This window comes from Sceloporus undulatus, chromosome 9 (genome assembly GCF_019175285.1).
Source record: "Sceloporus undulatus isolate JIND9_A2432 ecotype Alabama chromosome 9, SceUnd_v1.1, whole genome shotgun sequence".
Lineage (NCBI taxonomy): Eukaryota > Metazoa > Chordata > Lepidosauria > Squamata > Phrynosomatidae > Sceloporus > Sceloporus undulatus.
Genome location: NC_056530.1, coordinates 18,507,841 through 18,524,989, shown reverse-complemented (window position 1 = coordinate 18,524,989; position 17,149 = coordinate 18,507,841). Strand labels below are relative to the sequence as shown.

The 17,149-nt window shown below is 43.6% G+C and overlaps 1 protein-coding gene across 1 annotated transcript; it reads right to left on the bottom strand.

Moving 5' to 3' along the window:
• Nucleotides 1-947: 947 nt before the first annotated feature.
• ETFB (electron transfer flavoprotein subunit beta) lies at nucleotides 948-13,292 on the bottom strand. Its single transcript, XM_042440922.1, has 7 exons — nucleotides 13,202-13,292; nucleotides 9,156-9,314; nucleotides 5,288-5,446; nucleotides 4,193-4,255; nucleotides 2,974-3,132; nucleotides 2,476-2,663; nucleotides 948-1,173 (listed from the first exon to the last, which is right to left on the bottom strand). Exons 1-6 carry the CDS (start codon nucleotides 13,238-13,240, stop codon nucleotides 2,493-2,495), a joined length of 750 nt encoding a protein of 249 aa, XP_042296856.1. The 5' UTR covers nucleotides 13,241-13,292; the 3' UTR covers nucleotides 948-1,173; nucleotides 2,476-2,492.
• Between the last annotated feature and the right edge of the window lie 3,857 nt (nucleotides 13,293-17,149).

The following is a 17,149-nucleotide window of genomic DNA, read 5'->3' as shown; positions in this document are numbered from 1 at the left end:
CGTGAAGGAATGCAGCAGCAGCAACAACACAAGAGGCATCATGGGGATTTGCCAAGCAGACGGGTCTCCTTTCTGGGCCTTCACGGTATTAAAACGAGCTTAACCCAGCTAAAATAGTGCTGGAAAGTCGTTTTCTGAACGCTTTTACTTTTAGATTGTGGTAAACTGCAAGACTGAATGAGGCTGCCATGCCGTCTACCCCACAGAAAATTAGAAATCGGGGACAAAAGTTCTAGCCTTTTCCAACTAACTTTTTTTTGTACATGCAGAGAATTCTACCTCCATCATGGCAAAACCATTCCCTATATTCAATCCGAAGTGGTGGCATCCAGGAAGTTTTATCATAAAATAAAAATAAATACATTATATTAAATAAATTATATTATTATCACCCCTTGCCCTGCTTGTTGGCTATGTGAACTAGGCCTTTGCCATGGCAACAGTAATGGAAATGACTCCTGGAAACTAAATATACTAGAACAGTTATGCCGGTCGCCGGTGATGATTATGTAAAGGCCATATCTAGCAGCACCTCTGAGACTACTTTTAATAGAGCATAAACTTGCACAGACGGTAACCTCCTCCTTCAGATGCCAGAACTGCTGGCAGCGAGCGACAGAAGGCACTTCACAGAACGTCCTTTGATACATGTATTTTCACAGAGGTGCTGATAGAGTGAGGAAGAGCGGGAGCTCCCTCTGTGAAGGCCCAACAAGAACCTCATATTGGGCCTAAATGTACAGCGTCTGTGACTCCTGAAGCAATTTAACAGAGGAAAGTTAGCTTCCAACTATGATTTGCAAAAGGAGATGAGCTGTTCAAACACCACTTCTACAAAGCATGGGCCATTAAAGGCAAAATATACCACTCCAGATGCCCAGGGCAAATCATTTACAGCAAAGCAATTAATTCGGAATGCAAAGAAACAGCAGCGACATGACACTTGCTCGGAGCACCTCCAAAGATCACACGACATTTATTGCAAACCGACCCATCATTAGTACAGAAAATAGAATTAAATTCTTATTCAGCTGTCTTCGGCAGGCAGCTGGCTGGAAGGCAGCGTGGTTATAATCCCAGGAGGGCTATCAGGTCCCAAATAGGCAGGAAGATGGACCCTGAAGGGCCCGCACTCCCCCAACAGCAGCGGACCAGCAGCAGCTTCAGGAAAGGCTAAAAGGGGAAAATAATGGGTAGTTAGTTTATGCCTCTTATATGAACAGCACCTGGCAAAAGAACGACAACTCTAGGTTCTACTGTAAATGATTCACAAGTACATTAGATAATAAGCCTGCAGCTTTATTTTTAATTTCTGTATACTAGCTAACGAATATATGCATGTTATAATACAAAGCAAGGGTATATATCTGGGAGTCAGACCACTAAAAATCTGAGTTCAGTCCCAGTTCAGGGCCATTACAGCTAACAACTCTCTGGTTTGGTTCAGTCACTTTGTACTTCCTTTAACTGCCTCAAATACATTTCAAACAGGTTAAAGTCATAAACTCCTGGTTCCAAGGCCAACTCCTCAAAAAGATCTACAATGATATTTTACATAAGAAAAACAGTCATTTTTTTAAAAAGCACCATTTGCACGCACCAGTTCTACAACCTCCAAAATTCTTAATGAGTGTTCAAATGTAACTGAGAAGATCCAACTGATTTCTGTCTTCACATATTCTCTGAACATGAGCAGTAAAGAACTCAGTTTTTGGCACACATAAAAAGACAACACTATATACTCAGTTCAACTGAATGATCTCTTTCTCTCTCTCACTAACATTTGATATATTCATTCAATTACATGTGAATGATATAATGTCTGTCTTCTGAAAAAGGAGGCAGTTATAATGTTATTATATATATCTTGGGTTTGCTCCATACAATTCTGGATCAGTAAAAACTAGAAACCAAGACTGACAACTTCATTAGCTCACTTGTTCATCCAAGTTATTGGCCTTTACTAAACTGTGGGGCCCAATTAATCAGGGACTGTCCCTACATCAACCAACCTCCCCTTTGAAACTATTGCTGTGCTCTTCTTATCCAGAGGTCTTCCAACCATTTCATTGATATAAGAGCAAGTAAGGGTTCGAAGGCTAGTGGGGTGCAATGCCACTGTCTGCTTTTGAGAACTTCTACTTCCATCTGCAAAGCCTTAGAACTAGAATGTGTTTCTTGGCCTTTGAAATGGGCCGTTTCAGAAGTACCAGCAAGGTACAAAATTTGCCACCTTAAAAAATTCAACATCCCAGAAGGCTTTGCCCTGTCAAGTCTCAAAAGTGCATGGAAAAACTAAGTGCTCTGCACAGCAATTTACAACCCCCATGGAATATGATGAGACCGTCTACAACGCTGCATATATGCAAATCTGCTTATCTTTCACAGGTTACAACATTTAGCATCGCTTAGAACTTTAATAGTTAAGCAATAAGCTTCCACAATCCTGGCGCACTTGTCACACATTCTCCTTACCAAAACGGTGTGGCGGCTCAGATTCTCCCACTTTCTTTGAGCTTCACAACCAGATCATCCACTGTCTCCACCTTGACTCCAGCTTTACGCTGAGGAGGGTCCTCCACACTTAGAGTTTTGACCCGAGATGTAAGGTCCACACCAAGATCTGAGGGCTTCACCACTTCTATCTTCTTCTTTTTAGCTTTCTGGGAGGGGAAAAACATGGAGAAAGACAGGACAACAGTTAGAATCAGAAGATTTGCCCTCCCAGATTTATCACCAGCCCTTGCTGAAATTCCAAATGAGTTGGGAGAAATTAAGGCTTCTGTGCAAATTATTCTTTTAATGCTTCAACAATCCCATGTGAGTGACTAGAAGACTTACAGACCATTTGGCTCCAAAAGCATGCTTTGCTGTCATCTTGACCAACTGTATCCTTTAAATTTAAGAGCTGTACAATCTCTAGAATCTACTGCACCAAGTGAGGAAAACCCAGCAAATGGTGTCATCACATACCATGATGTTGGGCAAGGTGGCATAGCGTGGCTCATTTAGTCGTAGGTCAGCAGTCACGACAGCAGGTAGCTTCAGACGCACTGTTTCCAGACCCCCGTCAACTTCACGCTCAATCTTCAGCCAGTCCCCATCCACTGACACTTCAGAGGCAAATGTCCCCTGCAAAGGGGAGAGAAAGGCTGCTAAGTTCAGAACAGGGCAGGCATTGCTCTATATAAATAAAAACATCTCAGACTACGGTTCTGTGACTTGATATGTTGGATAACACATGGAGGTATAAGCATTTCAAGATTAACTAGCAGTTTAGAAACAGCTAAAGTTAATTTAAATCTCAGGAGGTAGGATTAAGAAAATTCACACTTTGGCTTTTGTTCTTATACCCAGAATGGTTTATCAAGCGGCTATTCTCAAATCCTACTGCACCTAAGTGCAAGCAATGAAACTAAAAAAATCAGACACACCGAAGAACTAGGTGGTCTTTTGTCTAGGCTACCCTGACTAGTTGATGCAGTCACGATAATGCCAAGTCAATAGCATCCCATTCATCTCCACTATGAAGTGTGGGTTGTGGCATCTACAGCAGTGGAGCGAGGTGACAGGCAACCTCAGGGCACAGGCAGGAAGCCACCGAATCACTCAAAGACTGTGTGTTTCATATACCCTTATAACCATTGTCAAACAGCCAAGGATGTGTGCTCTGTCCCTCTGGAAACGTGGCAAATTTGTGTTAATAAGATTTCAATGGGTCATTTCCCTCTCAGCCATTCCAGAATTTCATCTGCACATTAATTAGGTTATTAACTGGGGAACAATACAGGCAAAAATCAGATTGAACCAAACAAAAACAGACTGTTCGTGAACTGTTATTCCCTGTGAAGGAATATGACAACCAGGCCAAAGGAATCCTTTAAAATAAGGCAGATTGGTTTGCCTTTATTTTATTTATTTGAAAGATTTATTTAAAAAGCTATTAAAAACATGGTTTTTATAAAATAAAAATACAGCATCCCATGGCCTGTTCTTTAAAGCCTGTCAAAGTAAAAAGGTTTTGCCTGCCAACAGATGGACAGCAAGTAGGGGCTATTATGGCCTCCTTAGGAAGACAGTACCGGAGTCTAGGGGCAGCCACTTTAAAGTTGTGCAAAATGTTGTGCCCCCCTGCCTGTCATATTCTATTAATCACTCCCCCAATATTCTTCCCACTTCTGCCACATAGTACCTGAGGCCAGTCAAGAAATGCTGCTGCCATTTGCCCTGTCTGGTTACAGTCATCATCAATCGCCTAGAAAAGCAAACAAAACGGAGGTCATACAAAGAATGAGAAAGTGCAACCAGCTTTCCAGTGTTCATGCCAGCTCACCCACCATATAATCATGACAGGATAGCTTGAACCTTGTGGGCAATTCATATCTCTGCACACACTAGGCCTGGCCTGCACAGATTGGATTTTCCAACAACAGCAACCAAATGCACAACTTGAGGAAGGATATTCAAGAGTGTGGATGAGCTGTACTGCACAAATTATCTCAGCTCAGCTTCCCTACAGGCAGGGAAATGCATGGACCGCTAGAAGGGAACATGAATCTAGTTTGGCTTCTTGCTGACAGAAAAATGCCTTCCTTGGCTGTTTCATTCTCTAAACTTGAAACAGCACAACATAAAACAAGAACACTAATCTTTTAATAAAGTACCAGTCCCTAACAAACAAGATTTTGCATCCTTCAGGCCCTGAAGCTGCAGGTGATGTGGAGGAAACAAAAAAAAAATGCCATTGTGTTTCATTGTTCCTTCTGTCTACCGATGACTCTCAACCTTGTTGGGAATCCCCAAATAAATCTTCTTGGATCAGCTTCAGTCAGAGTATTTAGTGAGCAATTTATAGAGCAACTCTATAACCTCTCAGTCAGACCTGTTCTCTCTTGACTTTGGCACCAACCATACCCTACTCTCTATTCATCTCCACTGAATAAAGGACCCATTGCTTCTTATGCTATGCTAACTTTCTCATACAAGAAAATGTGGTATCCATACATGATCCACTCAGCTCACCCATCATCCTTGGTGACTTCCCCCACTATCCCTGACCAGACTAACAATTCTCCCCATCAGTAGGAAAGTGCTGAATTTAACAAAACATCAGCTTCCTTCCACCTTTGGCCTTTGACCTCGGGCTTTTAATTGTCTCTACAGAGGCTACAAAACTCCTTTTCCAATTTAGCCCAAGATTCAAAAGGACACAATGGTATAAATTCCATTCCATACTACTATGATTTGTCTATACAGAACATAGCCCTTCCCCTTTGGTTTTGCTTACCTGTTTGCCCAGCAGCAGAAGGTTAACACCTTCCTTCTTGGCCAGTGCAGCCAAGATCTTTGAAACCTGGAAGGGGCCAAGGGTCTCATAGTCTTTCACAGGAATCTCCACATGCAACCCTCGGTCGGCTCCCATCGCAAGAGCTGTGCGGATTGTCTCCTAAGGGCAGAATGATAGTTGAAGAAAGCCTTAAAGGTGACACGTTTTCCCCTGAATGAGGTCAGCTATACATCAGTGCATATAGAAGCTCAAATATAGAAGCCAATATCCAATTGTACGAGAAGCCAAAAATCTTGACACTGCTGTCATGCTGGATTCAGGCCAGTTTATTCTCCACTGTTTCTCAGCCATCTCTCCATTATTATTACCTTCATCATCATCGATTATTATTAATTAAAATATTTATACCCTGCCCTATATCATTTATATCCTGTCATCTATCATGGGATCCCTGGGCAGCTTATGGGTAAAATCAATTTAAGCAGTTTAATACTACTTAAAATAATTTACACAGACTGAAGGCATATTAAACCACTTAACAGGTTAAAAAGGATGACAGAGTTTAAAACTATGTACATATATATTTAGCAACAAATCAGTTTAATAAAGTTTTATGTTACTATTATATTAATAATTTAAATTAATACCTCAGAACAGCCTAGGCCAATGCCTCCTCATGTTGATATGATTACCCTTTTCTGTCAAACCATTTTGCCAATGTGTGTAGAGAGGTATCAATGGAAAGTTGAAGGACAGGTGAGGAGTAGAAGCTATTTAGGGAACATGCAAAATTCCATTTTGGGACCAAACCACAAATGCTTCCTCTTAGGAAATGCACCGTGGAATATCACAAGCAGAAAACCAATACATTTATTTTAGCAGCTGTACTTAGATCACTCCCCACCCTCATCTTAGACCGATTTACTCATCTAGACCCCAAATAAACTGGATACTAAGGAAATATTTCTATGCTTAAGCAACTTGGAAGTAAAAGTCAACAACTAATGGGGGCACATAAAGAAAGAAAGTGCGAGCCTACTTCATGCCCTTTTTTGTTATTTGATTGGAATGTCACTCATATGGGATGCGCATCCTGCAGGGCAGGCAATAAAACTAAAACGGATGCTGCTTTTTGAAGATGCACATTAATAACATGTGAGAATTTGATATGTCTTTCTCAGTTTTGCTAATCACAGCAATTCTATAGGGAAAGGGATGCCTGCCCCACTGGGAACACAGCCAAGGCACTGGCGCACTGCATGTGCGCGCACACCCATCAGATGCATGGTAGCTGCTGAGTTAGCAACAATAAACACATCCTTGCCCCAGCCAGAAGCAGAAACTGGCAGCAAGAGGGGAAGGAGACAACCTTAGAAAGGGAACTCCCCGCTTTTTTCTATCTGAGATCAAAGAACGTCAGTGGACTGCTGCTGTGGGAAGGCTACAAAAAGGGATTGGAGGAATAAAGCAGCAAGTGAAGGTCACCAGGAAGCGGGAGCAGCAGTGCAGAAAATAGCTGGCAACGGTGGGACTGTCACAAAGCTAGAGCCGACAGAAAATAGAACAGAGCCAGGTCTGTGGAGATTGAGGGGAGGGAAAAGGCACGGATGTATGTTTGGACCAGCTACCTTCTCAGGTTGGAGGAGTTTACACTTACATACTTACACAGAGTCACACACACACAGTGTTGCTAAAGGAAAAGAGGAGAAGGGGCTCACCTTCTACATTTTTGGCACCAAAGATGTTCTTGGGATCCTACCAAGGAATGTGTCTGGCTATGGGAGATCCAATTTCTGAACTGTGTCCAGTCATAAAACTCATCCCATTTCTACACTTTTTTTTCCTGGAAGTAATGACCACTGAACATACAAGACTTACTACTGAGCAGGTTAGGACAGAATTGCATTGTCAGTTGTTATAATAATGACCTGAAGTCCCATCATAAATTCTCTCCCTTTTTCTCCCCCTCTCTCTCACACAAATATATATGAACATAGAGAAAATTGTGACAGATGATGCAGTGTCTTAGACCCCACATTATGACAAACCACACCAGGCAAAAATTCTCTTCTGCTCAGCTACCAATGATGCAGGGTGCTTTCTCTCCTCTGCATTTGGTGACTCTCTAATACAGGGGTGAGTCGACAGAACATTGCTATCTACAGATATACGGCTGCTTGATTTTCAGCAGTACATCTAATGGATCTAAACCCCTTGGACTAAATCCAACTTTGTTTTCAGTAGAGAAGACCCAGACAGGCAAATGGGAGTTGTTGGTAACTGCTTAATTAGCATTGATTTCAGTGAGTCTACTCTATTTGGGACCCAAACAGGATTCAGCCTGAATTATTTAGTGACAGTCACCAGAATGCTCCTCTCCCCCCAGTAGATTGCTTGAATTTCTACTGAATAATAAATTCAGATGCTTAAGTGGCAATGCATATGCAGTCATCCCTGTGCACAGCTGATGTGTACAGGAGGTAACTGATGCTCCCCACAGAGTCGGTATCACCATCTGGCTCCACTCCCAAGTTCCTCTTTTGCATGTCAGTTCATCTCAGGGTTCAAATAAATATAAACTATAAATACATATATGTGTGTGTGTGTGTACACGTGTGCGAGCATATAAATGTGTGTGTTTGTAGAGAGAATCCATAGCCATGCTTCTTCAAGTCTTGCCATGCCCATGGCATGAATGGAAACCTTTACTATCCAGATTCCATAATTCTGTTGTGTGTCAGACCAGAAAACAACCCTGTAAGCATACAAACCATGCTCCAACCCAGACACTTGCAATCTTGGCTCCGCCTGAATAAGCGACAAGCGTCAGACTGCTTCAGGCATGAATGTCCATTGCCCAACATTTGGAGAAGAAATAGTGAGGGCACTTCAACACAAGGCAGGGATCTCAGTAAGTTTTTGTGTGCAGCTGGTTCCACCTGGTGGCCAACAGCTTCCTAAACAACAGTTAACACAATCTTGCTCTTGTTATTTTGTCAGTTATTCTGTATATTGTCCATTCAGCAAACTGGCAGACAGAACCTGGGGTACCAATTTATAGGACAAACAGGAGGAAGACGTTGGGGATCTTTTGTGGCACTGGATTGGTCCTAATAAAGGTATAGGTTATACAATGATGTGGATGCTACAGCTGATACTAGTCCAGTACATGCAAACTAGGCTCCTGCTTGACTTATGTTATTAGATATATTTCAATTAGTGCAGCCTGAAGATGTGAACAGCATCCTTGGAATGTGACAGCTGCCATATATGTACCCAGTCACAAGCCTACTCCCACTTGAGTGTTGAGGAGAGGTGGGAAAGGACTAATTTTTATTACTACTACTATTATTATTACTACTATCGGACTAGTTTTAATGGCTAAACTTAGATTTTCGTGGCAGGAACGTAGCAGAGTGTGTATCAGTATAAACCAAAATAGTTTTCCTCCTCATGTCACTCACACTGTTCTTTTGTGTTTTTAAAGTGAAGCTGTCATTACTGAACATGGTGTATATATAGTGATATACCACGAAGCCTTGCTGCCTATATTAAGCTACTGAAAGAAAGTGTTTCACCCTACAATAGTGGAGATTAGTTGCAAGACAATTTAAATTCCATTTCACACCAGCTATCAAATGCTTTTAAAACACTGTGATGAACCAGATTAAACTGGGAACATAGCATATGCACAAAGAAGAATGGCAATTTGTTTAAAAAGTGAGCATAAAATTTGGGTTTCAAAAATCATGAATGAGGTGGCTATAATGAGAATGTGGATAGTCAAATGCAGGCTGAATATGGTTACTGGCTTCTTTTGCTCAAAGTGGACCTTTGTCCACTGTCCAACATCTAACTCCCATCTCACCTGGCATTGTTGTGGGCCACAGCATACAGCAACCACCTCAGAAACAAGCTTCTTCTCCTTGAGTCGCACAGCCTCCTCCACAGCAATCTCACAGAAGGGGTTCATGGAGTGTTTTACCCCATCTGTCACCACACCGGTCTTGTCTGGTTTCACCCGCACCTGCAAAAGGAGCACTATGTAAGGAAGAGAGCCCAGGGATTATCTTTGTCCCAAGTAGAGCAGACCTATTAAATCAATGGGAGCAACATGAGTGTTGACTTAGCACTAAGCAAATGATTCGATGGATCTACTCTCATTGGACCTAACAATTGGATTTAAGCCATTATCAGCCCTAAGGCAATACATACGTCTGAATTAAACATTGTATGCTTTCTTTAAGATCTTAACATAAAACTTTTAGCTGAAAACAGTTCTCTCAGTTAAGATTTTGTGGCACCAGCTGGTTTTTGCATACAGTTCTTAGGGATCTAATTACATTTGTTTTTGATATTGCAGTCCACTGCACAAATCAGTTCAATTTCCAGAGTGAGGTACAATTTAAAGATATTGATAATGACAAAGACAACACGAATAGAGGGAGGGGCAGGGACTAGAATCAATTCTTACATCTTTCCCTCTAATTCATGCAGTCATATTGGATCATTATCATCGTTATTCTCCGCATGATTATCTTTGGGCATGCATGGGAATGAAATTATACAGAGGCATTACTAAAATGACCCACTGGTGCATGGATATGCTCAGAAGATATTTCAGCAAATGAGACCATTTTAAAAAGAATGGTGAAGAAACTGCCAGCGTAAACAAAATCTATCTCTCCTTAAGTTGTTTTTTTTAATGGTTTCAGTTTTAGAAACCAAAATACTGACTTGACAAAATTGTCTCAGTAAGTGGCATGGTGGTTTGAGGGCTGGACTATGACTCTGGAGTCCAAGGTTCAATTCCCAGCTTTCATCGTAAGTCGGAAATAACTTGAAGCCACACAACAACAGTCCCAGAACTCCCCTGTTGAGGAAAAACCTGGATTTCAGTCAGCCATCTGGTAACGCATGTCAGTAACCCAATACTTACTGGGAATGAAGACAAATGAACCAGTATTTACTGGTCTGAGAGCCAACAACCCACTATGCCTTGGCCATGGCATAAATGAGGGGATGGCATCTCTGTGAAAGGCATCGCTTCTCCCTCCCTGAGATTTGTCAATTCAATAAAAAAAATAGTCTGAGCTTGGTTGCGGAATAAATTCAATTAACAGTTTATTGTGTGCCTTCAAGTCATTTCTGACTTATGGTGATACTAAGGCAAACCTATCATGGTTAGCAAATATTGTTCTGGGGAGGTTTGGCATTGCCTTCCCCTGAGGCTGAGAGCCCAAGGCCACATTGGGCCCGAACAGACAGAACAAAGGTATTCCCAGTGATTGGGCGGCATATAAATAAATCCTATTATTATTATTATTATTATTATTATTATTATTATTATGCATTTAAATGACACGTGCATCTTAAGGACCAGAGCAGCATTTAAACAGCACAGTGGCCCAAAGCAATTATTTTGGCCTGTCTGTTTAGGCCCTTGGTGGGTTTCATGGCTGAGCTGGGAATCAAACCCTGGTTTTCTAGAGTCGTCAAGTATGAGATCACACAAGGAATTACACACTCAGCTTAAATCACAATACCACCCTTAATACAAGCATCTCGTCTGATTTCAGAAGCTAAACAGGGTCAGTATGGGTTAGTACTTGGATGGAAGACCACCAGGGGTCTGCAGGCAGGTCTGCGTGCAAGAAATATATGCCTGAGACCCCAGAGAACCACTGCCAACCAGATGACAATGTAGGTATTCTTCAGTTAACAAAGTAGATGTGTTCTGGGGCATTATTTCTTTACCAGGAACTTTGGGACCAGAGGCAGAAATAACATGGTAAGAATAGAGATAGGTCCCTACATCACAAAAATTAAGAATGGCTTGGACATAAATCAGCAATCTTTTTATTCAGCACTAAAGATATGCACCTGTGAAATGAAATGAAACAACCAGATCAGGTAAAGATTGTGTGAGTAAACAAAACCATCTGGGATCTTCTACAAACCACTTCAAGGCTTTACTCCAAATTATCTTTTCCTTTGGCCAGCTTCCACTTTTCTATTCTATTTCTATTTTGGTGACCAACCTCATAGTTCTATCATTTTCTTTAACAAGCTGGGAATTGCTGGAGAGGCCTCTCTGTCCTCCCCTTCTTGCTTTGTTTTGCTTTTCGCACAGGCTCAGCAATGGATTTCAAAGGCACCTGTTTACCTTGCCTGATGTAAGGAAGCACATGAGGCTATAGTTGGATTAGTCGAGTAGAGCAATGCCCTTTCCCTGCTCAAGCTTTAATACATTGTTCATTGCAGACATAATAATAAACCCAAGACCCAATTTGTGTTTCTCTCCAGCCATTGTATTCAACATCTTTATCATGACTTGGGGAAGAATTGGGGCATACTTATCAAATTTGCAGATGTACCAAATTAGGAGGAGTAGCTAATACTCCAGGGAACAGGATGAGATTCAAAATGACTGAATAGACTAGAAAGCTGGGCCTAAGCTAACAAATGAAATTCAAACCGGAGAAATGTAAGGTACTTGCACTTAGGGCAGAAAATGAAATGCACAGATATGGATGGGGGACACCTGGTTGAATGAAACTACGTGTGAAAGGGATCTAGGAGTCCAAGTAGACCACAAGTTGACATGAGTCAACAGTGCAATGCCACAGCTAACAAGACCAATGCAATTTTAGGCTGCATCAACGAAGTATAGTGTCTAGATCAAGAGAAGTAATAGTGCCACTCCATTCTGCTTTGGTCAGGCCCCACCTGGAATATTGTGTCCAGTTCTGGGCACACAATTCAAAAAGGATGCTGAAAAACTGGAGCCATGTGTCCAAAGGAGGCGACAAAAATGGTGAAGGGTCTGGAAACCATGCCCTATGAGGAACAACTTGCGGAGTTTGGATGTTTCAGCCTGGAGAAGAGAAGGTTAAGAGGTGATATGATAGCCTGTTTAAGTATTTGAAGGGATGCCTATTGAGGGGAGCAAGCTTGTTTTCTGCTGCTTCAGAGACAGGACCAGGAGCAATGGATGCAAGCTCCAGCAAAAGAGATTCCACCTCAGCATTAGGAGAACGTCCTGAGAATAAGGGCTGTTCAACAGTGGAACACACTCCTTCCTCGGAGGGTGATAGAGTCTCCTTCTTTGGAGGTCTTTAAGCAGTGCTGGATGGCCATCTGTCAATGGTGCTTTGATTGAGAGTTCCTGCATGGCAAGGTTGGACTGGATGGCCCTTGCGGTCTCTTCTAACTATGATTCTAGCCTTCCGTCACCAGCACCCTATCCTGTGCTATTAAAAAAACTCTCTAGCAGCAGGACGAGGAGGACGGGGCTGAGAAGGCCTAAAAGAAGCTTCTTTCCTGAAGCGTTGATACTGAAGCATGTCTGTACTAGGCTAGGTACATGTTTCTGATGGCAGTGGGCAGCTTCTTTCGCTCCAACGATTTCTCCGAACTCATCTTTTTGTGCAATGGTAATCATCACCGTTGGTATCTAGGCTTCTCTGAGGTTTTGGGCTAAAGTGCAGAGGAGGAGCTGTTTGCCAAGAAGGCTGCAGCCAGAGTCACAACTGAGTAAAGGCAAGATACTACACTCCCAGCAGGAAATGGAATCATGAGATTGTGTATTAATGTGCCAATGCTTATATATATATTATATATATATTATTTTATTTTTTTAATTTATACATATAGCATATTATATTATATAACCTTTACATTATAAACTGTAACAGAGGTATACTATAACAGAGGTCATAAGTTTGTGTTGTCTGTTTCCCTGAGCCTTTAAAAGCAGACTTCAACTCCCAGAATTCCTGAATTGAACACACTGACTGGGAATTCTGGGAGTGTGTCCAAAAGATCTGGAGGAGCCCCAAAGGTTGAGGATCACTGCGTTTAATGTACATATGGCATCCTGGCCTCACCCGCCTTCAGACTCCCCTGGCGCACCTTCACAGCGTAGTCCATGACCCGCTCTCCTCCCACCATCGCCCTCAGCCGGCCGCCGCCATTTTGTCCTGCTCTTTCACCTTTCCCCCCTGTTTCCTCCGCGAAAGCCTGTCTCCCCCCCCTGCCACGGTTGCCCATAGGAGGAGGAGGGCCGCGGGACGGGGAGGGCCTGTCCAAGTTCTGCTGCGGGGCACATCAATCTGGGCTCCTTACCATCCGCCATCGGACGGTTTTGGAGAGGGGAAGGCGGGGCAGTGGGTCCGCCCCCGTTCCTGATTGACGTCTCCTCTCAGCACTCGTAGCATGGCAAATGACTCTGAAGCAGGCGGAGGGGAAAAAAGAACCAACGTCATATATTTTAACCAATCAATATTCGCCAGCCGAGGGCACGCCCCCTGTCTCTTGCGCAAAAGGAGCCAATAGGAGCTCAGGGCTGCTTGCTCATTCTCAGCTGTCTGTTTGTGTGGCTCTGGGCTGCTGCGAGGTGAAGTCAACGACTCCTGCCTCTCTATACGTTACACCACGAGACACAGACAGATACACATGTGGCTAGAGAGCCCACACACACAACAACAGGCACACAGACACACACACACCAGAGTACACACACACACAGACAGAGATAAGCCACACACACACAAAGAATAAACACACCACACAACCCGATAAACACACAACAATACATAGCAGCCCACATACACCCAGTACAGCACAGATACACACCACACACACGACACCATAAGAGAGCACACACACACCCAGACAGGCAAATATACACACACACACACAGACACACACACAAGAGACATATCCACACACACACCCAACAGGCACACGACAACACAACTATACAACACACACACCAGTATATAAACACACACAAACCATCCAGGCAAAACATCACACACATACACACAATATATATATCACACACCACCCATACAGGTACATATACACACACACACACATAACACATATATAATATCACTACCACACCACCATACAGCACATATACACACACACACTACACACCACCAAACAATCAACCCACACCATACAGGCACATATACAACACACACACATATACACACCACACACACATATATACAACACACACCACTTACCAGGCTCACACACACACACATATATATATATCACACACACACCCATACAGGCACATACACACACACACCCATACAGGCACATATACACACACACACATATATATATATCACACACACACCCATACAGGCACATATACACACACACACATATATACACACACACATATATGTGTGTGTGTGTGTGTATATATATATATAAAATGTGTGTGTATATGCGTCTATGCGTGTGGGTATATATATATATATACACACACACATACAAACACACAACACACACACACACACACGTGTCAAACCAGGGAATCCTGGGAGTTGTAGTTTGTTCTGATATATGTGTATATGTATGTATATATATGTGTGTGTGTACACACACACATATACATACATATACGCATACACACACATATATACACATATACACATATGTCAGAACAAACTACAACTCCCAGGATTCCCTGGTTTGACAAGGGGATTGCCTCCAGGCTTCCAGATCATAGCCCCAGAGAAAGACTCTACAGTGTATCAGTGTTGCCAATTTAAGTCCACTTCTCCAGCTGCATTTGGATTTAATGATGATAATATGTATCCTTGGAGCCTGTGCAATGGGTTTTTCTGGTGGAGCGCAGTGTGCACAGAACTGGCCTCACCCTTTAAACCAGAGGTTCAACTGCTGAGGCCTTGACAAGCATGGACAGTGGCAGCAAGGTCCTTCTCTGAGATGGTTGACCTTGCAGGGTTAGACGAGCACCATCTGCCCGGGTTTGGGATCAGAGTTTTCCTTCTCCTAGGATGGTTGCCATAAGGCTAGAGAGCCCATCCTGCCCTTTGGCGCTCTTAGTCAGACCCTTCGGTTGTGACCTGTCTGGCATGGGAGGCCCCATAAGTGGCTATTATACCACCGCCAGCATAGCTCACAGCTTCATTAGGGTACGCAAGCCTCTCCCCCACGACAAGGGGGCGCCAATGGAGAGGTAATAATAATAATAATAATGGTGATGATGATGATAGATCTTGTAGCACCTTTGAGACTCACTGAAAAAACAGTTGGCAGCATGAGCTTCCCTAGACTTAAGCCTACTTCCTCAGATGCATGGGAATTGTAGAGCTCTTTCTTTCCCAGGGTTCCATAGCACTGACCCAGGGCAGTTAAAGGGAATGTCAAAGAGGGAAAGACCTGTGTTTGCAGATTCAGACGTTAAAAAGCGTGCAAATGGCCACCCGCTTCCTAAATCCTGGGGTTTTTGTCCCAATCTGGCTGAGCTTGGTGAATCAAAGCCTACAGAAGTGTTTTGGGGCCCACCTGCCCTGTATTAATGATATATATTATTTGACACTTGAGTCTTGAGTGCTGTATCTCCTTCCTATGGAATCCTGGGATTTGTAGTTTTACAGGGCCTTGAGCCTTCCCTGTCAAAGAGTGCTGTCGCCTCATAAAAAAAGAAAAACCCTACAGGTCCCAGGGTTCTAGGGGACGGCAGGTAAAGTGGCGTCAAACTGCGCTATTTCCACAGTGGAGATGCACCCCTTCAGTAACAGCGATGTGGGGACATATATAGGGCCCCACAACAAACTCCAACTCCCAGAATTCCATAGCCTTGAGCCAGAAAAGAGTTAAAGCGGGGCCAAACTGAGTTATTTCTCTAGTTGCAGAGGTTGCAAAACATACCTCGAACTGCAGCTCCCAGAATCCCCCAGCCAACATGGCCAAGCTCTGCTAACAGCGGCCCAAGCCCAGGCTGATATCCCTGAGATTTGCAGAGGACATTGACGATACAATTACGTCCAACAAGGGCTCATTAATAAGGCCGCTGCTTTCAATCAGTCAATCAATCTGCGATCAATAAATCCCCATCATCCCCCGAGTGCTCCTGCATCCAAGTCCTGGCCCTGGTGACCCCTGCCACAAATCCTAAAAGGCACACTTCTTGTCAAACTCAAAAGTGACAGTTGCCCCGCCCCCTTTTGGGTCTTAGTCCCGCCCCTGGATATGTGGGTTCTCGGTCCTGGGGTGTCAAGTTTTGGGGTGTTACCTTTGGGGGTTCTAGGTTTTGGGTGTCAATTTTGGGGGGGTCTAGATTTGGGGGTGCTAACTTTTGGGGGGTTCCACAGTTCTGCTCCAATCAGGATTAAGCATGGCTGGAACAGGATATTCCCAAGCCAAGATAGACAGGCAACAATGTGGAAAATGGGCACTCTCTGCATGGGCAGGGGCACTCTCAGAATTGTGACTTCTTTGCATGCAGAAGGCTGCCATGGGAACTGGGTGTTCGCTTCCCGTCAACTCAATCCTCTGGTGCCCCTGATCCCATGGAAGGGAGCAACCTGAGAAGAGAGTCCTGCCTTTCCTGACCGGGAGCTTCCCTGGGGGATGGAGAGCAACTGGTTTGGCCACTGGGAGACTGAGGATCCAGCAGGCCAGATAGCCTGACCCAGCAGAACCCCCTATGCTCCATTGTTGCTCTGGGTGGAAGCAAACTACAACTGGACATTCACTGACCCAGAGGTTTACCACGCGGAGATTTTTAGAGCTATTGCAGCTCAGTTCCGACGTGAGTGCGGGTCCAACGATTCGGATTCACGTCACAATGTGACTGTGTTTTCAGACGTGATTCCTTTCAATGGGAGCTCCTTCCGTGGGGCTTCCGCAGTGACCCCTCATTTTGGTGAAATTGGAAAAAAGGGCATTCACAGAATTCGCATTCAAGCTCGCTTCAATTTCACTTCGAATTGGTCTGGTGTGGAACATCACTCTGATGTCGCCCCCCTTGGCTCCCTCCCTCCTGCCCCCTCCTTCATGCCATCTCGTCCTCTTTGCCACCCTGCA